Genomic DNA, 27,262 nt, shown 5'->3' on the forward strand with positions numbered 1-27,262 from the left:
AACCGTGCTCCCCACTGCCTCCCTGAAGTTTCATGGGGGTTGTTTTGGGGCGAATCCCTGGCCTTTCTGTACCTTAACAGACATCTCAGCTCTTGGAAGCCCCTGATTCTCTTTTGATCTGATTCAGGCATAAGCCTGAGCAGGGGACCCAGAAACTCGGGCGACAGGCAGAAGCCAACATCAGGGAGATGTTGTCCTGATGCTTGGCTCACTTGTCCTTGGTGCTCCCTGGCAGGAGCACTACACCCGACTCCTGCACCAGGTGAGGGGGACACGGCTTCCACTTGCTTAGCTCCTGCCCCAAACCTCCTGTGCCCGCCGGACCTGACCTCCTGGCTTCCAGAATCAGCAGATCTGGGGATGATTCCAGGATCTGCTAGCTTGACAGATGACCTCAGGATAGTGAGACTTCATTTGCTCATCCATAAAATGGGGTCAATAGCAGAGGCCCCACGCAGGGGGAGGAGAGGCGATTTCTAAGGTGCCCAAGCACAACCAGCAATCATGGGGTGCCATAATGAGTTACTGGGACAACTATCCCCCAAGGGCCCCCAACTCCTGTCCCCACTCTCACTCCTGGCAAAGTCCCACCAGCAAAGGACAGAAGGACCAGAGGCTGAGACATATGTTCTCCATAAGGACAGAAGCTCCAGCCTTCCTGGGGTGCTGCAGGTGGAGGGGTGCCCAGCCCCCACGATGACAACAACAGTAACAGCTAAAGTCACTGTGCACCTGGCACGCGCCAGGTACGGGTTCGCTGAACCTTCCCCTCACCCCCAAGTCTCATGTGATAGACCCCACTACTGTGTCCATTTTACAGCTGGGGAAACTGAGACTCTGAGAGACCACACAGCCAGGAGGCCTCAAAGCTAGATATAAACAGAGGCTTTCTCCAGGCCTGTAGAAAAGAAGTCCGGTTAATGGAAGTTGAAGGTTCCAGAGTCTCCTAAGGGGAGATGCAGGGAGCATCTGCTATGGGCCAGACACCCTTGGGTTCTTTGTCCAGGGGTCTCGTTTAGCCTTCATGCTAATCCCAAAAGGGGGTTTCTTGGTTCCCCCATTTCCCATCTGACAGATAAGGAAATCGAGACTCAGACGGAAGACATTCCACTCAGTTCCTATCGCCAGTGTGTGGAGCAGGTAGGATTCACACCCAGAGCCTAGAGTTCTGACACTAGAAGCCTCACAGCCTCTGGAAGGATTGCTACGAGGCCTCATTCTCCTCCAGTGTCCTTCCCACCCCAGGGGGCCAGTCCTACACCCTCCTACAAGATCCCGCCCGCAGTGACTCAGAGCTAGACACCGTACAGAAATGGCCTTGACTTCCAAGGGGTCCCACAAAGGTTGTAGGGGACCCCAGTCGCCCATTCCAGAGCAGCTTTGGCCAGTGGGGGTCATGATGGTGGGCTCTCCCTTACTGGCTTCCTGGCACAAAGGCCAGAAGGGACAAGCTGTGAGGTAGCTCGGGCAGGGATTTAATTTAATTTTAATTTTTAATTTTTTTTAAGTGCGATTCTGTCCTTAGCCATTGTTCTGTTTCCCAGAGGCTGCCCCACAGAGCCACGCAGTGGTATTTCTTTCAAAGGCAATTCTTCCAGGAGGGGAGGTGTCCAATCCATTCATTCATTCAAATAAACGAGCATCCATGGAACTATGAATAGCCAGTCACCCCCTGAGGCTCCAGAAGCCAAAGGGGGCCGAGCCCCACATGCACTCTGGGGCACATGCTCCACTCAGGGAGCACCAGTGAGGACATCTGTGTTCACCTTCCTCGTGCCCTGGGCCTCTCTGGCATCCGGCAAAGCTCTGGACCCTCTCTCTGAAGCAGATTTTTTTCAAATGTAAAATTAAATGCATAGATTGACAGAGGAAACACATTGCCTTGAGAGACAGGTATCCCAATACTTTTTAAACAGATTTGCAATACTGACCCCTATGGTTCCTGTATTAATACAGTAAATAACAAAATCTGACAATCTAGTACTTTCCATCATTTTGCAGTCATGATGCATGTAAACAGGATGTCCTGTATGTCCGCAGTCACTGTGGTGAGACAAAGGGATGTCTGGGATGTCTCCTGGTAACAAAGTCATGGGCATTAGTACCACCATAGTAGCATTCTGTGGCCCATAGTCCTCACTGTGGGTGGAGCTCGGTTCAGTTAGAGATTAGCAGGCCCACTGTGGGAAATGTTCTGCATCTTGCTGATTTCCTTCAAGAGTATAACTGGGACTTCTTTTTAGACCAGCCTCCGATGAAGGTCAGCCTCCTTCTTTTTAACAGCTGGCTGGTCATCCATGACACAGCCATACTGGAATTTGTCCTGTGCTGGTTATATAACCACACCCCAAGCCCTTTAGGTAGGTCATGTCAGGAATCCTCCTCCTCCCCACAACCCAGAGATAGGAGCCATGATTTACCCTCATTCTAGAGAAGAGGCCCAGCCAGGTAGAGGCACCTGCCCAAGGTCACACCGCCTCTAGGTTGAGAGCTTTGATTCGAACCCAGGGTCATCAGATACAAAGAACTAACTACTCTTTCCTCATTGGATTTTATCTGTCATTGACAAAATGCTTTCCCCAAATATGAACCTCGGGCACCGTTTTCCAAGGAAGAGACAGGCAGGCCAGGTCACCGTCACTGACCTTCTTTCTGATTCTCGAACATGCAAGATGCACTCACACCTCAGGGCTTGTGCCTTTGCCTTTCCCTCTGTCTAGAACTCCCTTCCTCCTGAACCTGGCACAGTGGGCAAGCCTCTCAGCTCCAGTGAGGGGTTTCCTGCCATTCCAGCCAAGCTCTACCCTGACCTCACTCATTGCCCTGGCTCATCTCCTTCAGCGCACTGGTCACTATTGGAATTTAACCGATGACTTAGGGACTGTGGGCTGGAATCAGAATTTTGTTGCCAATTTTGTTCATTCCTGATTTCCTAGTCCCTAGCACAAGGCCGAGCACACAATAGGTGCTCAAGAAATTCCTGAGTGAATACATAATAGCACTCAGAGGGATTCGTTTGAAAAACTGTATTTATCATTGTAATACGTGCTTTCATATGGGACATTTTCTAGAATCTTGTTTCAGTGGGTTTGTTTTTTACCGAGGTGTAGACACAAGGTGAGGCACACCCGTCTAACATATGGTTTCATGAGTATGACGAATGTTTACAGACATGCAACCACAACCACAATCATGACACAGAATACTGTCAACACCTCAGAAATTTCTATGACCTTTTGCAGTCAATTCCCAACCCCAGACTCCCGTTCCTGACAACACCATGGATTCCGACTTTTCCAGAAGTCATATCAATGGAGTCCTACAGTATGTAGGCTTTTAAGTCTGGCTTACTTCACTCTGTGTAGTTCATTCTTTTTGTTTGCGCACATCACTAGCTCCCTGGATGGAGTCAAGGATGGTTACTTATCCGTAGACGGTTGCTTCTCCATTCTCTAGTTGTAAACTTTTTTTGTACAAATAACGTGGGAGAAAAGCAGGCTTGAGGGGATGCCCATCTGCGATCTGTCCAGAATACCTTCCTTCCTTACCCAGCCCCTGGAGTCTAAACTCCTTTCCTTTCCTTCAAGGCCCTTTTCAGCTGCCCCCTACCCAACAAGGAGCAAGGGCTCCTGTCCCCGTGTCACAGATCAATAAAGTGAGGCTCAGAGAATTGTAGCCCTCAATTACTAGAGGCCCACAGTTGGAATGTCGTAGAGCCAAACTAAAACCCGTGGCGAAGGGGGGGGGTATTGGTAGCCCCAAGGCCAGAGATCAGCCTCTTTGTGGGCTGGAGAGATGGAGGACAGGAACCTGTCATCATCACAGGTCAAGGCCCCTGTCCTCCATCTCAACCCTGAGAATCTGCCAGCATGACGGTGACAGGGAAGAGGCAGGTCCAATCCTAAGGTTGGGGGTGGGGGTGGGGAGGGGACTTTGGCAGATCTCATCCTGGGCTGGCTCCGTCATTAGGACACTTCCCCCATCCTTCCAGCCTGTGCCTGAACCCTGGACCAGACCCAATCCCCACCAAGCAGGCCAGCATTACTCACCAGAGTCCAGCATGGCCAAAATGGGTCCATCTGGCCCAAATTACCCATCCCAGGACCCATGCTGGTGGGCGGGTGTGGCAAATTGGGTGATGGGCCCCAGCTGTGGGTGGCCTGGGTCCCACCCAGCCACTCACAGCCACAAGACAAGTGGGGGACCAATGAGGGTACTTAGGGAACTCCTGTCACTTGAGGTGACCCCTAAGCTACCCTGAGTCCCCAACCCAGCTCTGCAGACCCTGGGCAAGGAGTTGGGAAACCTAGCCTACCAGGCAGTGACCTTGGGCAAGTCTTCTGGGCCTCAGTTTGTCCATCTACAAATGAGAGGCTTGGGGGAGATGCACATGAGTCTCATCACCTGAACGCACATACTATTTGTCTGCTTAGGGTCTGGGAGTCTGCATTTGCTGCATTTTAAGCCAGGCTCCAGGAGGTCTGTGACTCCTGAGAGTGAGCAAGAGCAGCCTCCTTATAGCTCTGCCTCCCCTATCCCCCCTGGGAACCCCAGCAACCACACATTAGCAATCCCAGGGAGCTGACAGAGGCATGGTGTCCAGCGCACCTGAAGCCAACCCCGGGGGACAGCAGTAGCCTGGCCCAGGGCCCAGGGAAGAGAGCAGATTCAAAACTGGCATTGGGATCTTAGTGGTCAGAACTCCCTAGGGGGATGGAGCACAGCAGATGAGAAAAATAAAAAGCATCAAGGATAAGGTCTCTGTTTGGGACCAGTTGCGGAGATGGGAAAGATGGGGGAGTGGGGGAGAGCCGGTGGGGATGCAGAGACAGGGCAGTGAGCGCAGAGGAACCAAGGGGTCCACGTTGGATATTTTTGCCTGAAGACGCTTGTTGGAAGCCCACGTGAGGATGTCAGGTTGGTGGCTGTGGAGGGGAGAAGGGCGGTGGGAGGCAGAGGTGGCACCGTCAGCACTTGACAGTCGTAGGACCAACAGGAGCACCTGCAGCGCGGGGCCTGATGCATTTGGGGCCCCGAACACTTTGTCCTCTGGTCCTGGGTGAAGCTAGTAAATCTGTTTTCAGAGCAACGCTTTTAAATGCGTAAAACAAAAGCCCAAGACCACCCAGCGATGTTGTCGCTGCTGTCATCAAAACCAGCATATAGCAAGTCTGCGCTCTAGTGGGAAAGCCGTCCCCAGGATGGGTTTGAGAAGGTTCATCATTCTCAGGTCACGATGAGTAAAACCAGTATTTAAGATGCTGTAAGGCGGCGCCTGGGTGGCTCTGTTGGTTAAGCATCTGCCTTCAGCTCAGGTCATGATCTCGGATGGAGTCCTGCATTGGGCTCCTGGCTTAGCGGAGAGCCTGCTTCTTCCTTTCCCTCGGGCCTCCCCTCATGCTCGCTCACTCTCTCTCTCTCAAATAAATAGATGAAAGATTTTTTTTTTTAAAGGTTCTATAACACTTGCACTATGGTGTGGAAATATTGGTGATTTCTATTGGTAATGAAGTTGCAAGATCCGCTAATAATGCTGTGTGTGGCCTATGCTCATAATAGAAGGCAATGCCAAACTTTCCTTACAGGTTAGCAAACAAAAGAGTTTTTTCTCACCCAAGGTCATGGACTCCCTGAATTCTTTCTGCAGACCCTGAGGTCCCCACTGAGGATCTCTGACCTAGGGAGAGAACATACAGAGAGACAAGGGCACAGAACTGGGCCAAGAGCCCCCCTGACATGTAGAAGCCTGGTAGAAGAGGAGGCAGAGAAAGGGTGACCACGAGTGGAAGGACAAATAGGAGGAGCATCTGGGAAGTGCTTCCAGAACTCGGGAGTGGCCATCTGCCCTGAGTGCTACTAGGGGACAAGTAAGAGGACATGGAAGGGTCCCTGGGCCTCCCTTGTTCAGGAGAAGACAACAACGAGGCAAGTTAAGGAGAGAAGGGGCTCCCAGGGCTGGGGAGGCAGGCAGGACACAGGATTCAACAGGATGGGTTATAGATATAGATATAGATATAGATATAGATGATATAGACTGATTGATTTGAGAGACTGAGCAGGGAGAGAAGAGAAGCAGACTTCCTGCTGAGTGCAGAGCTTGATGCAGGGGTTGGGGGTGTCTCATGACCCAAGACCACACACTGAGCTGAAACCAAAAGTCAGGTCAGCTGCTCAGCCCGCTGAGCCGCCCAAGCACTCCAGTATGGGTTATACTTTTTTCTGGAACGGGGTAAAGACACAGACCTCATTATATCGTTCCTTATGCTTCTTTGTATGCGGGCCATACACCAAATAATACTGTTAATGTTTTTAGAGGCAAAGGTGGGGATACAGGTGAGAAACTGGAGGCAAGTTGAAGAAGTTTTGCCTTTGAGGGGACCAAGGAAATTGCAGCACAGCTGGAGGGACTGCGGGGTCAAGAATTTGTTCTTAGATGGGAGCGGCTGGGACAGCGGGGCGGGGAGCTGATGGTGCAGGAGATGACTGAGGGGCCCACATGACAAAGACTTGAGAAGCTCCAATGGGCCAGTCTCCCTAGTCCTTGGTCCCTTTTGTGACTGCCTCCCTGGGAGTTCTCACCCTTGAGTGAGCATCAGATTCACCTGCATGGCTGGGCACCACCCCAGAATTTCTGTTTCAGGAGGTCTACGGCGGGAGGTAGAAATCTGCATTTTTAACAAGCTCCCAGGACACTGCCCCAGGGTACCCACTTCGAGAACCACCGCTGTAGTCAATATGGCACGACCCACATGCGCCCCCTCCAGGGTCTGACGTTGCACGTTGCCCTCCTTCAAAAACAGGGGTACGAGGAAGGGACAGGAACAGACTGTTAAGACAGGAGAAGGGAGGGGTGCCCAGGTAGCACAATCCATTAAACTCTGACTGTCAGTTTTGACTCAGATCGTGATGGAACCCCACTTTAAGCCCCATGTCAGGCTCCGCAGTGAGCACAGAATCTCCACTTGAGATGCTCCCTCCCTCTGCCTCTGCCTCTGCCCCCACCCGCTCATGTTCTCTCTCTCTCTCTAAAATAAATAAATCTTTTAAAAAGGAAAAGAAAAAAAAAAAAAAAGAATGGCAAAGGGGAGAAGAGACCAAGGAGGAAACAGCCAGAGTCTACCCCATCACCCTCCCCGCCCAGCCAAGGTCACCACCTCTCCCTGGGGAGCGCTGGTCTTCCCAGGGACCCTGGGAGCTGCCTTGTCTGTCAGACCTCCTGGAAGACTGAGCAAGAGGGCAAGGGAAGGAGCCAGGGCTGAGGTGGGGGGGGTGGTGATGGCTGGAAGCCAGTTTGTGTGCAGAATGGAGAGGGAGTGGAGGAGGGGCACCGGCTCTCTGCCTGTAGGCACAGATCCCTGAGAACACTCTGTTCACCTTTGCAACTTGATCCTGGTCTCATGCCAGACAAGTTTCAACTGCCCTTGGGAAAGAGAGCAGCCCTGTCAAAGATATGAATGTTAGTTCGTGGGATCCCAGAACATCCGAGCTGAGAGAACCATTGGAGACTGTCCGGTTCAGTCTGTCTGGCAGTTGGAGGGGGCCGGAAAATAGAAAGTCCAGCGGGGTGGACAGACCTGCAAACTCTTATAATAGGCATGACACTGGGGGCTATTCTCCGACCCTTGCTGCTCCCCCTTTTCCATCGATTCATTGATCATGTATGTATTGAGTATCCACTAAGCACAAAGGATTGTGCTAGATACAGAGCTAAAGGGGTAAGACCCAGTCTCTGTCTTCATGGAATTAACATTCCAGTGGTAAGACAGACAATAAATATGTAATATAAACTCGAGGAGTGAAAAGAGATAGGAAGAGACCTGAAATGCCATGAGGGAGTGAGCCATTTAGATGGAGGTGGGGAGGAGGGAGTTTCCAGGCAGAGGGAACAGCATGTGCAAAGGCCCTGAGGTAGGTGTCTGCTTGCTGTGTTGGAGGGATATGGCAGATGCCGGTGCATCTGGAGCAGAGTGTGGGAGAGGACTGGGAGAAGAAATCAGAGTGGGAGCAGAAAGCTAGGTCATGGAGGGAAGAATTTGGCTTTTCCTCTAAGATAGGAATCCTGGGAGGGTTTCTTTCTAGCAAAGGAGGAATTTTATTTGACTTAAGTTTAACAAGTTCACTCTGGCTGCTGAGTAGAGGATGGATTGTACATGGGACAAGGATGGAGGCAGAGAAGCCAGGGAGGAAGCTACTGGAATAGTCCAGGTGAGAGGTAATGGTGGCCTGGCCTGACAGGAAGGCCTGTGCTCGTTGCTCTATGTCCTTCATGAAGGCACAGGAAGGGACGGGAGCCTTCCTCCAGTCCCTACACATAACACCAGCCCATGGTCTCCCCACAGCTAGAAAGGTACATCCAGATGAACTTGAGGTCAGAGCTGGCCCAAGTCCAACAGCACATGGTCCAGAACCAGACGGCCACCATGCTGGAGCTAGGCACCAGCCTCTTGAACCAGACCACCGCCCAAACCCGCAAGCTGACTGACGTGGAGGCTCAGGTACGGAGGCCAAGTCTGTGGCATTGGGGGGTGGGGGGAAGGACTGTGGCCAGCCTCGCTGACTTACAGCCTGGACCATCTGGCCTTGACCTCTGTCCCTGGATAAAATCTGGGCCTCCTCTGGGCCTGTAGCACCCTGGGGCCCTTCCCCGATGACCCCCATCACGAACCACTCTGACCACCAGGCAGTGCCCCTGGGGGCGGGCCCTGGGCTTGGGTCTTCTGCCTCTGTGACTCCAGTGACTCGGCGTCTGTGCTGGGCACTGGCATGAGAGAGGGTAGCAGCACTCAGGGGGCTCCAAGAGCTCCAGGGAAAAATGGATTGTGAAGAATTCATTCAACCTCATGGGGCCAGCAGCTCTGAGATGGGAGGCGGTGGGAGCGACAGAAGGGGAGGGAGGGAACAAACGTATAAAGAGGAAGGCGAGTAAAGGAATGGACAAAAGGACTGAATGACAAATAGGCACATGTCTGTTGAAACCCTACTGTGTGCCAGGCACGGCAGGAGGTGCCTGGTTCTAGTTTAGAGCAGTAAATGAAACAGGCATGCATCCCTACCCTCAAGCATCTCCTTTCTAATGACCCCCAGGAGAATGAACATGATAAACCCCCTGTATATGGGAGAGGGTGAGAGTCTCAGGAGAAACCGGCATGGACAGAAGGGAGGGAGTATGTGCTAGGAGTGGTAAGCGGAGGGCCTGCAAGTTTAGGCAGGGAAGGCACCTCCGAGGAGGCAGGATCAGAGCCAGGCTCACCGGGAGGGCCTTCCGGGAACAGGGAGAACAGCATGTGCAAAGGTCCAGCAGCAGGACTGTGCTGGCAAGCTCCAGGAACATCGAGGAGGTCAGTGTAGCTGGAGCAACCAGGGGGAGAGGGTGGGCAAGGGTTCACAGAGCCACTGGGGCAGAGGACATCACAGGACCTGGCAGGCCATGGCGAGCACTGGGACTTTTCCATTACGTGCTGTGGGAGCCACAGGAAGATTCTGAGCAGATGGGCCACATTTTAAAAGGATGCCTGGGGCTGCTCCGCAGAGGAAGGAGTGTAGAGGACAAGGGTGGGGACAGGGAGTCCTTGAGGAGAATGGCACAGGACACAGGGCAAGAGATGACAGAGGCCAAGAGCCGGGTATGGGCCAAGGGAGGGGAGTGGAAGCTGGATCTGACAAGATCAGATGGGGTAGGAGGGGGGCTGGTCACGGGGACTCCTCCTGGAGCCTTAGCATCAGGAAAAATGGAACTGCTGTCAAGAAACAGACCACAAACTCAGCAAGGGCCTGTGAGTGAGTGAAGAAAGGAAGGGATAAATGAACGACTATAGGATCTAACTTCTAGGAGGAAATAGATCAGCACCTTGCTAGAATGGCAGAGCCCCCAGAGAGGGGGGCGGCTGCCAATCAGGGCTCCTGCAGGGTCTGTGTCGTCGCCCCCTTCCCCTTCTTGTTTGCTGGGACAGGTCCTGAACCAGACATCCCGAATGGAGATCCAGCTACTGGAGACCTCACTGTCCACCAACAAGCTGGAGAAACAGCTACTCTTGCAGGGCCACGAGCTCCACAGGCTGCACGGCCGCAACAGGTGGGTGCTAGTGCCCTGGCACCAGGCCAGACCTGGGGGCGAGGGCCAGCCTGGGACCCAAGTCAGCTGGGACTCAGGATGGGGTGGGGCTGGGGGGCACCAGAGCCAGGGCTGGACTGAGGCCGGGGCCAGGGTTGGAAATTGGACTGGGGGCTAGTGCCTGGGCCCCAGGGCTGGAGTCAGAGCTGGGGGCCCGGCTTAGGACTGAAGTGAAGGACCATTTACAGGGGGGTCTCAGGCTGGAGCCAGAGCTGGGGTAAGGACTAAAACCAGGGCTAGAGTCCAGACTCAAGCTGGGAGTGAAGGTGGGCCCTGGGGCAGGGCTGGGGGTCAGACAGGCATCGCTGGGTGGAGACAGGAGACAGACATTTCCCCCGGGAGTTCGGGACACCCTGATTCTTTCTCCATTCTTTCTCCTTTCCTTCTTTGTTCCTTTATTTTATAAATTTTTAACAGTTTTATTGAGCTTCAGTTTAGTTTATATGCTGTGCAATTCACCCTGTAAATTTCTATTTGATTTACTTGCTTGTAAATAAGTAAATCTGATCTTATCCACTAGTTGCCTTTCCCAGAAGCAACCGCATTGCCAGCCTCTTGCCTACACAGGCAGAGAAGAGAGAGTCTCAGCATTTGTAAGCAAATATACTTGAGGGGAACACCCTGCAAATTACAAAGAATAAAAAAGTCATGGGGTACAGATAAGGCAGAGAAATGGACTTCTGAGGCTGATTTCATCTTGGTTTCGAGCTGAGTGGAGAAAAACTGTCAAGGTCAAGGTGTTAGGGGAGGCAAAACCCACGCTCTGAAGCAGCCACCGGCCCGGGTGCAAGGGGAGATGTCATTGTCGCTCACGTGCTGGGTCAAGATCAGGCCATCAGGCCCGCCCAGCTCCCTCTGATCTGTGTGCAGCTAATGATAGTTTGTCCACTTCCTTATTTTTGTGTCCCCACCCCGAGGTGGGGGAGAGCAGGGACTGGGACAGTCTGAATTGTCACCAGGTGCCTAGAAGTCACAGAAGACAGACGATGTCATCAATAAGCACTTGGCCCATGGAGAGAGCTAAAATTCTAGAACCCGAGTGTGCCCCCAACTTTTTCTCTTCCTGCCGCAGAATTCGGGGCTCAGGGGAAATTCCTTGTGCCCTGGCTAGACTCGTTGTTCTTGTCTGGAGAATGGGTCAGCATAACCTCATAAATAGGAGGATGTCTCCCTCCCATCCTATCCCTCGGCCACACACCTGCCCACAGCAGAGGTGACCCCTCTTCCTGGTGTCTTGTCCTCTTCCAGTCATTCAACCAACAATCACTTTTTTGAGCTTTACCACATGGGAGACATTGTTTTGACAAAGTGAACACAGAGACAAAAATCCCTATCCCACAGCAGATATTCTACAAGCTGACATTTGAGGGTTTCCTATGAATATGTAAACAAATACGTGCGCATAGTCCTTTTGTTGCCCTTCTTGAACCCAAATAGAGCTTACCACTCTGCACCTCTATTTTCCAAGTATCCTAAAAACTGTTCCATAATTGCACGACACACTTGTCCATTCTTCTCTCTAATTGTATCATGTTGCACCCTATGGCTGCGCCCACGCTTATATCCCCAGTCCCCAATTTGGGGGATTAAGGTTGCTTCCTGTCTCTTACTCCTGTTCAACACCGAGCCCCTAATTATGTCCCCATATCTCCTCGCACACACGCAGGAACAAACCAAGATAAAATGCCAAAAGTGGATTGCTGAGTCAAAAGATTTTTTTTTTTTTGCTTTTTCTAAAACTTTTTTTAAAAATTCATGACAAATATGCTCCATGTTTACTATATCACCAGACCATAAGGACCTATAAAACGAAAGGGAAGGTGGGTTCCCTCCAACTGCCTCCATCTTCTTCCTCCCTGTCCATCGCTCACCTCCAGAACCACCTCATCAGGAGGATGCGCTCAGGCTCCGCTGTGTCCTTCCACGTGTCTTTCCATGCCTTTTCCTATCAGTTCCCCGGTTTCCCTCTCCATTTCCCTGTAGACCTTTTTTCTTTCTCTTGTTTTGTCTTCCCACACGTGGGGCTGCACTAGAGGCACTGATGTGCCGGCGCAGTTCCCTCCGCGCCCTGGGCGTCTTTCCAGTTTCGTGCAGATGCGCTCTGCCTCCTTCCTCTTCGCGGCTCCAGAACATTTCCAGGGACACGGAAAGCAAACAGACTCAGCCAGCTCTGTCTGTTGGACGTCGAAACTGTTTCCTTTTTCTCTAGTATAACTAATCCCCCAAGGGGCACTCTCGCGCCTGCTCCCTGGAGCTTATCTCCTGAGAGCGGACTGCTGGCTCCAAGGGCAGGCATACTGGGGATCTGGTAACCACTGCCCAGATGACTGGCATGTCCCCCCACCCGCACCTCTTTCTTCTATGGATCCCAATCTATCTTCTTCCAGGGCGGGGTATTTCCTCCCCTCCTCACTCTCTGCCCCCGGTGCACTTCTTCCCCTCCATCCCCTCCGCTGTGTAATCCAGGACAGCGCGCTCTGCCTCTCTGGGCCTCCGTGCGGATCTGTTCCGCGGAGTGCCCCCCACCTCAAGCCCCAGAGGCAAGCGCGCGAATGTGGCCGTGTGTGGGGACCCGCGGGATGACCCGCGTGCACCCCCGCCCCGCAGCGCGCTGGAGACGCGGGTGCAGGCCCTGGAGACACAGCAGCAGGCGGAGCTGGCTTCCCTCCGGGGCGAGAAGGAGCGGCTGCGGCGTCTGCTGGGGCGCCAGAGCGGCGCCCTCGCGGGCCTGGAGCGCAGCCTGCGCGCCGCCAGCGGCAACTCCAGTCTCCTGCAGCGGCAGCAGCGGCAGCTGCTGGAATCCGTACAGCGCCTGGTGCGCGTCGTGGCCCAGGGCCCGGGTGAGCGAGCGGGGCGCCTGCGCGGTGTGGGAGGAGGGCAGGAGCGGAGAGGGAGATCCTGCTTACCCTGCCGGCTCGCTTTCGAGGTGGGGGTAAGGGTCGCCCAGAAGCCACTGTGGGGCGGGGAAGGGCCCGGCCCCTCTCCCAGCACCTGTGAAACAGAAATAACCACCAGTAATGATAGTGGTGAGGACGAGTGTGCCAGGAGGAACCAATCCAGACTCTACCTCTTGACTCCGTGAGTGACCTTGGGCAGGCCCCCGTCCCTCTCTTGGCCTCAGTTCCCCATCTGTTTAAAGAAGTGAAGCTAATAAGGATACCACCAGCCCAGACAAGTTTGGGTTCCAGGATCCACATGCTCCATCCTCGCTTGCTCAGACTTGCCCCACCCCTCCCCTGTCCTCAGTTTCCCTCTCTGTAGAATGGAGAGTTTAGACTCACCGTTCCCCCAAAGTCTCCTGTCACCCTGTTGCCCTTGTCCCTAAGCCCAGGAGAGCCAAACAGAAGTGAGGAGGTGACTCTGGCCCTAGCTTCTGAGAAGGGGGAACAATGCCTGGTGCCCCCCCCCCACACACACCACCACCAACTCTCACTGACTCCTTCTGATGGAGTCCATTTAGGGTGGCCAAGGCATTGCTGGTTTCAGCTTCACTCAGTCAGCGAAGCCATTACTGAGCATCCACTATGTGCCAGGCCCAATGCTGGGTTCTGGGAATGCAGCAGTGAACAGCCTAGTCTTGCAAAAATACCCACCTGCCCCTCTCTGGGTCTCTAAGTGAAGAAGCAGGAAGTGAATTTTTTCAGTATGTGCCACTATGTGCTAGCTGTGTGTTTGAAATTTCCAAGCCACTGAAGGCCTTGAAAGGCTGTGATGAGGAGAGAGAACATGAACTTGAGGACAGCCAAAAGCCACATGAGGGTTTTGCATCAAGTGGGACTATATTTGGGGAAGCCTAACTGGAACTGGGCAGTGGAGAATGGCATAGGAAGGGGTTTCTAGGATTGCCATAGTGGAGCCTGGGAAGCCTTTAAGTTACAAGGAATCAAGCAATAGTGATGGGTTCCCGGTACGATGGCTGGCAAGGATTTGGGGCCAGAGGATGGCACCAGGAGCTTGTCTAGGTCGGGCAGGCCCTGCTGGGTTAAGAGATTTGAGGCCCCAAGGAAACCACCGGCAGGAGAAGTGGATGCCTTCCAAACCATGCGATATGGAGTGACCCGAACCCATCACTGGCTTGTGCGTAACCCTGGCAGGGAAGCCGCCTAAATGAGTCCCATGTGTGGGGTACTGTAGCTCAGCCCCCGTTGCAGGCCCCGGCCCAAGACCTTTCCCCAAGGCCTCTCCCCACAGCTAGCCCGGTCTCCAGCTGTGACCCAGTGTCTGCTCCCCAGTCTGGAGAGCAGGTTGCTTTGGGCACCTCGCCTCAGGCACACTTTGCCCAAACACCCTGTCCCCCTGCCCCACTGTCACCAAAGAAGGGCATTGTCGATTTGTGCCTCCAGCCCAAGGCTCTAAGGACTCCTTCGTATGACCTAGAGAGAGGGGAGGCTTTGCCTGTGCCCCCAGCTATGCGCCCTTGAGTCAGTAACCTTACTCTTGGGCCTTGGATTCCTGGTCTAAGAAAGGGGGAAAGATCTCCTTGGAGTTCAGACCCCAGTTACCTCTCCTGGAAGTCCTGGAAGACTCTAGAAGCCTGGTCCGTGGCCACCCTGCTTTGAGTCTCATCCCCTCCGGTCCCTGTTCCACACTCTAGCCAGAGCGCTCCTCCTTGGCACAGCCGAGGCTCCTCATCCTGGCTCACAAGGCTGACTTGGCCCCTTGCTGAAACTCAGCCTCGTCTCTCCTTCTTTGGTGACCATGCCTGTGCTGGCTTTGCCCTACTCCCATCAAGTTCATCGGACAGCCAGAGTTCTCTCTGGCCTCAGCTCTGCTCTCATGGGTGGTGGATCTTTTCCTTCCTTGGCCTCCACCACTTCCCATCACTGCACACACCAGGACTGTTCCCACCTTAGAGCCCTTGAACTTGCTGTTACCTCTGCTTGGAACATTTTCCCCTTCTCCTAGGTCACTCCTGCCCTGTATCCACATCCCAGCTCATGGTCACCTCCCCTAAGAAATTTTCCCAGGTCTGACACCTCTCCCTGTGCCTGGCATCTCCCAACCCAGAAGCTGGCAGGAAGTAGTGCCCACCTGGCCCCTTCCCTCTCTCCTTAGCTTACCTCCAATTGCTTCTACTTTGTCCCATTGCAGCCTCTGTGAGGGCCGCTGAGCACGTGTTCCAGGACTGTGCAGAGATCCAGCGCTTCGGGGCCAATGCCAGCGGCATCTACACCATCCATGTGGCCAATATGACGGAGCCCAGGAAGGTTAGGGGACTCCCTGGGGGCTGAGACTATCCAAGGGTGTTGAGTCAAGGGCGTCCCTGGCAGGCCATCCCCCATCAGCTTCAGGCTTTCTACAACATCTGACCTGTCAGAGAAGGTGGGCGGACCCTACCTTCTGGAGCCCCCATCCAATCAGAGGTCAGAATGTGGGGGTAGAGAAGTTCCCAGAATGCTTTCAGTTGGAAGGGCAGAAAATAGTCTTGTGTTTCTTAAAGTAATGTTAGCTGATTCAGTAAATCAACCCTGAAAATCCAGGGGCTTAACACAAAGAAGTTTCTTTCTTTCTTTTTTTCTTTCTTTCTTTCTTTCTGATTTTATTTATTTGTCAGAGAGAGAGAAAGAACACAAGTGGGGGAGCAGCAGGCAAAGGGAGAAGCAGGCTTCCCCCTAAGCAAGGATCCCAATGCCAGACTCCACCCCAGGACCACCCCAGGACCCTAGGATCAAGACCTGAGCCAAAGGCAGACCAGACACCTAAGCAACTACACCACCCAGGCATCTCAAAAGAAGATTATTTCTAATTTACATATAGCCCAATTGATGCAGGTGTGGGGGCTCTGCTCCATGTGGGAAATTAGGGACCAGGACCAACAGAGACCCCAGTGAATGTTTCCAAGTTTGCCCTGGGCTTTGAGCTCCAGTTAGCAGGTGGATGAGGGGTCAAGGGACCAGGCCCTTGACCTGAAAGACTATGGGGAACAACTAACCAGTCTTTGTTCTTCCTAATTCTGTTTGAATTCCTTTGGATTCCATATTAGTTTGTCTCCAGACTATGTTTACCACTTCATGTATACCTGCTCAACTCTTCTTTTGACACAGAGATCAAGCCCTTAATTTTTAGCTAGAATTTCACGTTTTTGTTTATTTTTATAATTATCTGAATAAAAACAAGGGTTACTAGTTTTCAATTTATAGTACTATAAGATTTCCTTTTAAAATGCAGTTAATCTAAGTATTTAAGTTTGTTTGTTTGTTTGTTTGTTTTTAAGCGACATGACTTTTTAAGTAAATATTCTACATGAAACTAAGTAAGTTCAGCTATCGTAGAATTCTGGGAGACCCAAGTTCTGGGCTCACACCTCAGCTTTTCTTTTTTTCTTTTCTTTTTTTTTTTTTTTTAAGATTTTACTTACTTATTTACAGAGATCACAAGTAGGCAGAGAGACAGGCAGAGAGAGAGAGGGGGAAGCAGGCTCCCCATTGAGCAGAGAGCCCGATGTGGGGCTCGAGCCCAGGACCCTGAGACCATGACCTCAGCTGAAGGCAGAGACTTAACCCACTGAGCCACTCAGCGCCCCTCAGCTTTTCTTGTCTCCCTTGCCTTGAGCAAGTCCCTTCTCCTCTCTGGACCTTAATTTCCCTTCTTGCACCTTCTGCTACTTCCACAACAAAAGCAACTGTCTTCTCTCCCTGAGCTGGCCTCTACCTTGTCAGAGCTGCTCCCTCCCCTGGAGGGGCCATTCCCTTTGTCTGCCTGTCAGGCACATGCCAAGGCCCTGTTCTAATGCTATCTCCTCTGAGAAGACTTCCAGGGTTGCCCAGTGACTCCTTAGAAGCTCTCCTTCTAGCTACCCAGATGTTCATAATCCCCATCATGGCCTCCTCCAGACCAAGCCAGCCCTGAGGGTTGATTTATCTCTCACTGAACACTTAACTTATACTGAACTGGCTGGAAAAGGGATATGTGAACAAAGATTGGGCTGAAAGAGAAGATTATGATACAACGGATGGTGAGCCTTTGAGAGAAAGACTTTTTCTGTCTTATCCATACTGGCAACCCTCCTTGTCCTGAATAGAGCTTGGTATGTAGCAGTGCTCAGAAAACATTTGTCTGCTGAACGTAAGAGCAATTCCTGAATCTGCACTGTGGGCCAAGTGCTTTACACCTCTCTGCATTTAATCCTTACAACAACCTCACAATACCAACAAGGGAAAAGCCTCCACTTACTGAGTGCCCAGTACACCCAGGCTCTGTTCTTCAGATGGCTCAGCTTATATAGTTCTTACATCAAGCCCATCTGCAGATGAGAAACTGAGGCACAAAGAGGTTACGGTCTTAATACTTGCATTTTATGAATGAGGAAAGGAAGGCTCTGAGGGGGGCATCACTTGCCTATGACTTTAGAAAAATGATGACGAGAAGTGGGAAATGTGGACCTGGATATTTCTGATGTCCTCAAGCACCAGGCTCACTTGTTGTTCTGTGAGAATGTCAGCCAGATCAAAAATGGGCTGGCCCAGACCTGTCTCTGACACTCCCAGGGGCTTCCGAATCCCTACCAACCACCACCCAACTCCTTCCAGGTGTTCTGTGACATGGAGGCCAATGGAGGCGGGTGGACTCTCATCCAGCGCCGTGAGAATGGCAGCGTGAATTTCCAGCGGAACTGGAGAGATTACAAACAGGTAACACTACTACCCTGGGAAGGGGCTTCTCCACCCTGAAGCCTGGTGGAGATGGATCGGAGGCAGGGCACTGGTTTACCCTCAGCCTTTCCCAGAAAGAAAAAAAAAAAAAAAAAAAACAGAAACCCACCTAAGACCAATTACCCTCAAACAAATTTTCCCAGTGCACATTCGCTGTCAGGGACCCTGTCATTGAAAATCAGACCTTCTTTTTGCAAGTTCTAAGACAGACCCTAAGAATAAAAGTTTAACTTTATTTCTTTATTTGTGGAAAGATCATATATACATGTTGCTTAGAAATTTTTTTTTAAGAATACAAAAAAAATGGAACAGAAGAAAATAATCTCCCCTGCCCACCCCGGCTGCGTTGCTTAAGTCAATGTCCTTGTCTTCGCACATACTAATATCATTACATCTGCAAGAGAGATTCTTAACATGGAATTGTTGGTTCAAAAAGACCCCATGCATTTTACAAGATGAGGCATAGTGCTAGATTGTCTTCCAATTTTTTAATTAAATTTTGAATAAAGGACCTTTGGCAAGCTGACTTAAAAGCTCTTAAAGTTTCCACAAGCAAAAGAAATAGAAAAGGATACGTGGAAATGCAACAGTGTCATTAGTTGTGTCTGCTTACTGTTCATTTGATAAATACTTAAAAAAGAAATACCAAATTAAGATAGGAGTGTTCTTGAGCCAGTTGGGTTTTAAACAATTATTGAAAGGACAAAAAGGAATAAGTGCGCAGACACAGAAACACACAAGGGCAATGATTATTAATCATTAGGCTGATCAGCAGCGATGCATGACTGAAATGGGGAGTGGGGCTTAGGTGTGTCCCTGTCCTTGGTGCTGAATTGTGGCTCTGTCCAGGGCATTGGTTTCTCCTCGCTCAGGGACACTGGTAACTCCTAACATGCTTAGCTTTGTATTTCTATGTTGCTGAAATTTTGTAGCAGCTGCCATGTCACTAAACAAAGTTTTCTCTACATTGTATGCAGCTGATTAAAATCTTTAAATTTTTGCCGCTAAAGGCACAGATCTTAGGTGTAAGTTATTTAGTGGATTTTTACATACGTATTCACCAATGTGACCACCAGTCAAATTTAGGTATACAACACTCCTGGCACCATGGAAGCCCTCCCTGTGCTCCCCTCTGCCTCTGTGCATCCCGGTCAAGAAGCTATTCTGACTTCTATCACCACAGATTCATTTTGTTTGTTCTCAAACTCTGTAGAAATGTGATTTCAATTATTTTGAACAGAAATTTACATTTACAAAAATCTTAGTCTTTTTGCTCCAGGAGGTGGGGAACTCCCATCCCTAGGCCTGCCCACACTGTACTTTATGGACTTGATCATCAGGCAAAGTGGTTTTGGATTAAGTGGCTCTGGAGCCTGGCCCAGCCCAACTCCTTAGCCAGCGGGGCAGCCTCCCATCACAGCACGAAACCCACCCCTACCCTTCCCTCTCCGTAGGGCTTCGGTGACCTGGCGGGGGAGCACTGGCTGGGCAATGAGGTGGTGCACCAGCTCACCAGCAGGACAGCCTATTCTCTGCGCGTGGAGCTGCAAGACTGGGAGGGCAACGAGGCCTATGCCCAGTATGAGCATTTCCAGCTGGGCAGTGAGGGGCAGTTGTACAGGTGGGCTTGGGGCCCAGGCTGGTGGGCGGGCCAGGGTCCTGGGCTAGTGGCTGTAGAGTCTGCACTATGGGTCAGTCCCTGGGCGTCTCCTGTTTCTACCATCTGTCCCCCATTTGGGCACACGTCACGGGTTCTGGAGGCGGCTGGTTAACACTCAACACCTCCTAGCCACTGGGCGGGGTGGAGAGCATGTCGCTGACGTTGCCGGCCTAGGAGCAGGAAAGGGCCTTCTAAGGTCAGTCATCCCGAGTCAGCCATATTACTGAGGCCCAGAGCAGGGAGTCCAGGCTATCCATGCTGTGGGGTGAGGTGGAAAGGGAAGGGAATCAGGGGACCTGAGCTTATTCTGGCTCTGTTTCAGCTCACTTTGTGAAATTGAGCAAGTCAATGTTCTGGCTTCTCTGTACCTCTGCTTGTTAACTGTAGGATGGGCTTAAATAAGTATAATGTAAAACCAGCAAGGTCTCCCACACCTCCCTTGGCTTGGTTCTTAGCTCTGTTTAGGAAAAGAAAAGAGCATTTATTGAGCACCTACTGTGTTCCCAAAGCATATTATTCCATTTAGTCTTTCTACAACACTCTGAGGTAATCATTGCTGTACTTGCTCTAGGGAGTTGGGAGCAGGCACAGAGCTTAAGTCCTCTGCCCAAAGTTACAAGTTACGTAGAGCTAGGACTTGAACTCAGATCTCACTGCTACCAAAACTCGGGGTGTTTCCACTACGTGATGTTGCCTCTTTGAGAAACTCAAAGTTCTCTTTGAACAGGAGAGGATTGAAATCATAGACTCACACTCATGGGTCTGCAAAGGACCTCACGGTGTCATCTGGGTCTTCCCATGATGCTAGAATCTCCTCCACAGCCATAGTCATCAGCCAGCCAGGAATCCCTCCACTGACAGGAAGGTCACTTCCTCCAAAGGAATCTCTGGAGGCTCTCTGTCCTCCTACACTTTACGTCTAATTCCAACTTGGGAGCTTTTCAATGAGTGCCCTGCCCTTCTCTGGTCTTTTAAAATGCTCCCGGATTCTCCAGCTACATTGTCCTGGCATCCTCTTTATGGGGACCCACCTCAATCTGATAATAGTCCTCCTTAAACTGCAAGTTTCAGAGCTGAATGGACCATGCCCTGGGTTTGGGCTAGGCAGGGCAAAGCTGGATGCCCCTGTACTCCTCAAGGTGACCAATGAGTCACCACAACACCCTGCTGACTCCCCTTTAAGCCACCAAAGCCAAGGTTTAAGTCCTGACTCCCTGAGCGACCTTAGCGACCTCCCTGAGCATCCCCAAAGGACTACCTCCACCTTCTCATCTGTAAAATGGGTGCCCTGCATACATCTGCTTCATTCAACATGTTATGAAGCTCAAATGAGATACTGCCCATAGAGCATTAACACAGTGCCTGGCACTTAGTAAGTGCTCAGCAAATAATGTTGTAATTGCTGTCCCCAAGGCAGCCTTAACACACTCAGCAGGCCTGCTCTGTGTGAGTTCACTGCTGTTCTCATCCCCAGTGCCTACTTCACAGTCCAGTGTGTCCTGTGTGTCTGGGGGTGAGCAGGTCCACAGGCAGTCCCACACTCCCAGGAAGACAGTAGCTGCCTATGGGGATACTGCAAGGGCACAGAAATGCTCATGCAAACAGGGAGGACTCCTAGGAGGAGGTAAGGCCTATAAATGGTAGGTATCCTCCAGACAAAGAGAGACAAGGAAGGGCATCTCAGGCAGAGGGGATAAGTTACATCCAACTGGTGACAGATACCCCAAACCTGAGCAAGTCTCTATCAAGATCATAAGGGAGAATCCCCCACTCATTCAGGAAAAGCTTGGGAGCCGGGGCAGGGGGTGGGGGGCAGAGGAGGTAGAGATCCTAGAAGACACAAACCTGGAAACTGCCAGAGTAGAGCCAAGGAGATGGTGACAGAACAGAGGCCGGCCTCCGTGCCCCCACCATAGAGTCAGCTGGCTGGTGAGATGGGGAGCATCCCCTGCAGGGAAGCCGATTCAGCCCTGGGGCCTGGGGGTCAGGGGCAGGAGGGGTGCCTCTAGGTATCAGACACAATAATGGGGGCCTTCTGGAGCCTGGCTGAAGCACACGCATTAGCCCGCAAGAGGAAGTGGCCCACAGAGCAAGGGAGAAGAGGCACGGACAGGCACGCACACACACAGATGCCAGGTGTGTGCCCCCTAGAGGTGCCCACACAGCCAGATTTGCTTACAAAGGCAGGATCCACATAGAAACCCACACAGAGGTACCCAGGGGCATGCAGAGACATACATGCCCATGTGGAGGGTGATGGGAGGGTGCACTGGGCCTACAGAGTGCCCGGGCTATAAGCGCACAGCTACACAAACAGACATACACACCATCAGACATAGAGACAGATTCCAGGGCACACTCCGGGACCCACCATAGCTCTTGCTGCACAAACGTCAAACACACACACACACACACACACGCAGGCATGAAGAGCTGTACACAAATGCTCACACCAGTAGACACACAGACCCCACCCACAGATCCACAGACACGTGGAAACATACCTTGTGTGTCTAATAACTTGGGAATACCCAGAGACTTGTGTATTTGAAGTCCCTGGGCTTGAGCTGTGAACATGTTCAAAGTGCCTCTGAACGATGGGTCACATGGGGTTCCTGGTCCCCGACTTAAGATTTTTCCAAAGGTCACAAGATTCCCCATGCTAGTTCCCACAGAAGAAGGGAAGAGAGGCAGAGCCCAAGCTGAGGACTTGGAGACATTTAGGGAGGCCAGTGCTGCTGGAATGATCTCGTGAGACCATTGGCTTTGTCCAGCCATGATTCCACGCACCTCAGACTGAAAGGGACCCCCAAACCTCAGCCTGAGCTCCAAGACTGACCTTGAACTGACATCACTGAAACATCAAGGGGAGCCTCTAATGGCCACGGAGAGAAGCCAGGCCAACCTGCCATCCCCACCCGTGGGAGCTCTTGGCCAGATGGGTCCCTTTACAGGGAGGTTGCGACACCAATCCCATAAGTCCCGGGCTACATGTTTAAGGGCACAGTTAGGGTTTCCCAGTTGGGGCACCTGGACCCTAACGGCCATGCCACTGCGACTCTACAGACAGGCAGAGCCCACGGTGGGAGGAGCAGGGACTGAGCCAGTCCCCACACCCAGGTCCCACGTTCTCTCTTGATCCCACCAGTGGCATCTCCCAGGCCCTGCCCTGAGGGAACCAGAGCTGCCCCGAGCTGCTCTGGCTGCATCTGGTGTCCATTTTTCTCCACCCTTAGGATGCTCAACCCCCAGGGCTGCAAGCACCCAATACCCTCTCCCATCAGGTTGAACAAGAGCCCATGGTGGCTGTGTGTCCCGAGTGGGACCACAGGGACAATGGCTAACAAGCACTAACGTGCAGTTCTGCCCTCCTCAACCCCGGGGGCCTTGGATCACAATAACATGATGAAGTTGTCACGGGTAACAGGACTATCGTTACCATTTCACAGAAGGAGAAACTGCAGCTGACAGGCAACACAGTCTGCCCACGGTCATACCATTGGCGAGTGGCAGAGCTGGGATTCGAATCCAGGCATTCTATCCCCAGAGTCCATGGTTGTAATTGCCACACAGCCTTGGCCATGCCCACCAGGGTCTCATAGCCTGGCAGAGAAAGAGAAACCACAAACTGGCTGCAGATGTGCAAGTCACAGGGCTGGGGATGCTGCAGATCCATGTGGGCTGGTGTGGTCAGGGAAGGCTTCCTGGAGGTGGCAGGCTGGGGTTGCAGGGTGGTCAGCTGGGGAGCAAAATGCACACAGCTCTCCAGACAGGCCACCCTAGGCGGGGACCTGGTTTTCACTGTCTTTCATTCCGAGGCCTAGGGCAGTCTCCCTTGGTTCTTGGGATCTCTGTTTCTTCATCTGTAAGATGGAAATAAGAGGGTGTTGTGAGGATGCCAGGAGCAGGAGCTAAACCACAGAATGCCTAGCACATAGAAGGTGTTCAAAAAAATGTTGGGCATTGCTCTCATTATTAGTATTATTATTTTGATCCTTTTCACTCCTGTCCAAGACTCAGGGTCAGTGAGATGGGGGAGGCCTGGCACACAGAGGGTGCTCTGTCCCTGGGAGGCAGCAGGCAGGGAGGGCAATCCAGGGGCCCGGACAGCCCAAGCAGCCTAGACTGGGGCTCCCCCTCCCAGAATAACTGGAGGGGGAGCCCCAGTCTCAGCAAAGCCTCTTGGGCAGGGGGAGACCTTTTTTAACCAGTCCTGACCTAACTCTGGACCCCATCTCCCATCACCACCTCCGGGTGGCCTCCAGGCTTTCTCTGAGCGGGTACAGCGGGTCAGCAGGGCGCCAGAGCAGCCTGGTCTTGCAGGGCACCAACTTCAGCACCCGTGATGCAGACAATGACAACTGCCTCTGCAAGTGTGCCCAGATGCTATCTGGAGGTGGGTGCGGGGGGCTGAAGCCCCATGTGTCCCCAAGTTCACCTGGCGGGACACCCCTATTACCTCCCATCCAGGTCCTGGGTGGCCAGGTGTTGTCGGGAAAAGTGTGCAGGTGGGGGTACCCCACCTGCATGCTGGCCTGGCCACACTCCTCCATCCCTTCCCCTACCAAGTCCTTGAGGTTCCCTTGGGGTTTCCCCTCATTCTACAGGCACCACGGATCTTCCTCTGAGCCTGGGCTAGGGGAACACTGAGGATGGGGTATGATGCCTGATCAGTCCCAGCCCCAAGCCTAAGAATCTGCTTCCCAGGCCGAGCAGGACCAGGATGGGGAGATCTGGGCAGGGGAATAAGGGGCACCTCTCCACCAATCCTGGTTCCAGTGGTGTTCCTTGGGAAGGACAGAGGTCAGAGAGAGGAACAGCAGGACATAGAGACATGGAGCAGTGGACACAGAGAGCTCTGTGGGGATAGAAGTCCAGAGGGGGAGATAGAGAAAGACAGATGGACACGGTATGTGAGAGACAGACCAGGAAAGGCAAGGAAACGCAGACCAAAGAGAGAGACAGAGACATCAGACAGAGCCCCAAAGAGATACTTGTCACAAGCTGTGGGCTATCGAGGTGCTGCCTTCAGTGGCTGCAGGCTGAGCAGAGGGTCTGGGAGTCTCCCTGCTGCCCCCATGCCCTTGACACTCGGCCCCATCCCCTGAGAGCTGGCTTCCCAGAGGAGGCAGCAGCCCTGATGAGTCCCTGGGGTGGGGGACTGCCCTCTGCCCACTGGCTGGCCCCCACCTCCCTCTCCCTCCCCCAGGATGGTGGTTTGACGCCTGCGGCCTCTCGAATCTCAACGGCATCTACTACCCAGCTCGCCACCACGTGCGCAAGCTCAACGGCATTCGCTGGCACTACTTCCAGGGCCCCAGCTACTCGCTGCGGGCCACTCGCATGATGCTGCGCCCCGTGGGCATCTGAGAAGCAGATGCGCCTGGAGGTTGGACCCAGAGGAAGAGACGGGACTGGGCATCTCCTGGGAAAGCTGGACTCCAAACATGGGACAGAGCGCTGGGCGTTGTCCTGGGTCCCCTGTGTCCCCAGGGGGGACAAGCCCAGCGCTCCTTGCCCAAAGTCAGAGGGTTCACAGCCTCCCTGTTCCCCTCCAGTTGAGAAATGGTGGGTCATGGGGAGATCCTGCCTCTATAGTGCCCCTCTGTCCTCTTCCTTTCTGTCTCCTACACGGGTCCCCTGCCAGCTTGAGGGTCACAACACACTGAATGAGCTGAGAACAGAATTCTTTTAGGTGTTCGAAGAAATACATGACTAACAGTCCACTCCTCCGAGGCCTCAGCATCTGGAGCCCTGACCTGGTCTCTTGGAGGCGTCAGAAGATCTAACAAGGATTTCTTTACCCCCAGCATGTCCTAGAATATGTTCTGGAGAGAAATATAACTCAGGCTCCCCTCAAAAATTACCTATGGTCAAGTGAGGGAAGGAAACACCTGGTTAAATCAATATGAACAGGCATTCTTAGTTGCAGGACATGTCAGAGACTTTAGAGAGGTCATATGTCTTTGTTTAAAGTGGGCAGCTTTCTCCAAGTGTCCTTATTTGAAAACAGGTCCTCTTTATCCCAGAACATCTAAGATGCCCTTGGAAAAAGTTGGTCAAGTGTGACCAGAAGGAGCCGCTTCTCCCCACCCCCATCTGCACTCACCCTTTCTAACTACAAGAGACAGAGTGACGATCTCAAACAGCCTCTAAAAACAACTGGAAGAAGCTTTGGTTTAAAGAAGACACATGCCACCCCTGAAGAAGGGTCTAGAACTAAGTTTCTAGTCTGTGCTTTGGGCTGGGGTCCTGCTAGGTTCCTTCTGGCCCTAAGAAGCCAGATCTCTGCCTGGAGGCTACCCTGCGATCCTAGCTCACCTCAGCTCAAGTTCAGGAACTGTTAGGGACTATCCACTCTGCCTTGGGCAGGACGCCAGTCTTCATGTCCAGAACCTTCCAGCCTCCAAGCCAGGACCCTAGCCCTCTCCTCCCACCTGATCCAACAGTCATGCTACAGCTGGGGGTTCGAGGGAGGTAGGTGTGGGGTGCAGAGCCGGCCTTGGCCTGGGTCTGGAAGATCAGGGGCTCCCCATGAGCTTCCATCAGAGGACAGGGTCAGAGAAGGGCCACAGCCACTCTGCCACCTACTCCCATCACGGTCACCCTCCTCAGGCCTGATGAGACCAGCACTGCCCTGCCGTCCTCAGCCAACACCTAGACCAGCCGAGATCATCCTGCTTTCCCACTAGGGTACGCCTCTGCCTTCGGGAGGGTTTCTCCTGGATAAGGCTGGAGTGGTGGAAATGGGTCCCACCTGTCCTTGAGTCTCACCTCAGACAGTCCCCCAAGCAAAGCCAACAGAGATTAACGCTGATCTCTTTGAAAAAAACAAAGAGGTGGTTGCCAATGGTGGCCTTGCGGGCATGAGGGGGAAAGTACCAAAGGGCAGGGCGCTGCCCAGAAGGCCCACGTGGCCTCGCACACCATTTGCTAGCCAGGCTTTTATTTAGCGTCTACTGTGTGCCCGGTCGTGCTGTGGGTGGGGCTCTGGAATTGGACAGACCTGCTCCAGCTCCTCGACTTGAGGCCCATGGCTCAGCCTCTCAAGGCCTCAGTTGCCTTGTCTGTGAAATGGAAATGATGCTCCCTCCTGGCTGGGCCATGGCAGGAGGCGATGAAACTGTGTATGTCAGCTTTGTAACAGGGCTCGGCACAAGCAGGTGCCTAATAAAGTTTAGTTCCCAAAGAGGAAAGTGGGGTGAGGAAATTCACCCCTAAGTGCATGCCCCCCTTCTTCCAAACCCAAGTAAGGTGAGCATTTGTTTTTGAATCCGTGGCACTTATGTTTGCATTTATGTATGGGCCAGTTGTGTGCTGGAGAGGAGATGAAGGCAGAGCTGGGAGCCCCAGAGACAGACCCCTCTGGATGGGCTGAGTCCCAAATCCTGGTCTGTGCTCATTTTCTACAAAAGGCTGAGAAGCTGATTTGGGTTATCCTCAGATGCCTGTTGTTAAACATTCATGCTTCCTTCCTACCTTCCTTCCTCCTCCATGCCAGGACTTTCTAGCCCAGGAGATAGAAAGGAACTGGTCCTAAGGAACGGATTGACTCACATACCAGGAAGTCCAGGGGTGGGCACAGGCACGGTTAGATCCAGGGGCTCAACTCATACCTGTCTTCACCTATCAGCCCTGCATCCAACATGTTGACTTTACTCTCCTGAGAGGTGGCTCCGGCAGCCCTAGGCTCACATCCTCCGAGGTGAGCATCCCTAAGGCAGAGAGTTCTGCCTTAGCATCCCTAAGGCAGAGAGTTCCCCTGTCCCAGTGATTCTGGCAAAGGCATGATTTTCTCCAGCTGGGACTGGTCCTCCTGTGCCCATCTCTGCATTTATC

The 27,262-nt window shown here is 52.5% G+C and overlaps 1 protein-coding gene across 2 annotated transcripts in view; it reads left to right on the plus strand.

The window, feature by feature from the left end:
- Positions 1–26,619, plus strand: part of ANGPT4 (angiopoietin 4) — a 41,313-nt gene extending 14,694 nt beyond the window's left edge. Inside the window, exons 2-9 of one of the 2 annotated variants that reach the window (XM_004746735.3) lie at positions 8,340–8,495; positions 9,951–10,072; positions 12,719–12,951; positions 15,203–15,318; positions 17,641–17,742; positions 19,218–19,384; positions 23,689–23,819; positions 24,633–26,619. In XM_004746735.3, the coding sequence (XP_004746792.1) occupies positions 8,340–8,495; positions 9,951–10,072; positions 12,719–12,951; positions 15,203–15,318; positions 17,641–17,742; positions 19,218–19,384; positions 23,689–23,819; positions 24,633–24,793 (1,188 nt within the window). In that variant the 3' untranslated portion in view covers positions 24,794–26,619. The remainder of the gene's footprint in view (positions 1–8,339; positions 8,496–9,950; positions 10,073–12,718; positions 12,952–15,202; positions 15,319–17,640; positions 17,743–19,217; positions 19,385–23,688; positions 23,820–24,632) is intronic. The other variant, XM_004746736.3, reaches the window with a different exon arrangement.
- The last annotated feature ends 643 nt before the right edge of the window (positions 26,620–27,262 follow it).

This window comes from Mustela putorius, unplaced genomic scaffold (assembly GCF_011764305.1).
Source record: "Mustela putorius furo isolate JIRA1106 unplaced genomic scaffold, ASM1176430v1.1 tig00000743_pilon_pilon_pilon, whole genome shotgun sequence".
NCBI lineage: Eukaryota > Metazoa > Chordata > Mammalia > Carnivora > Mustelidae > Mustela > Mustela putorius.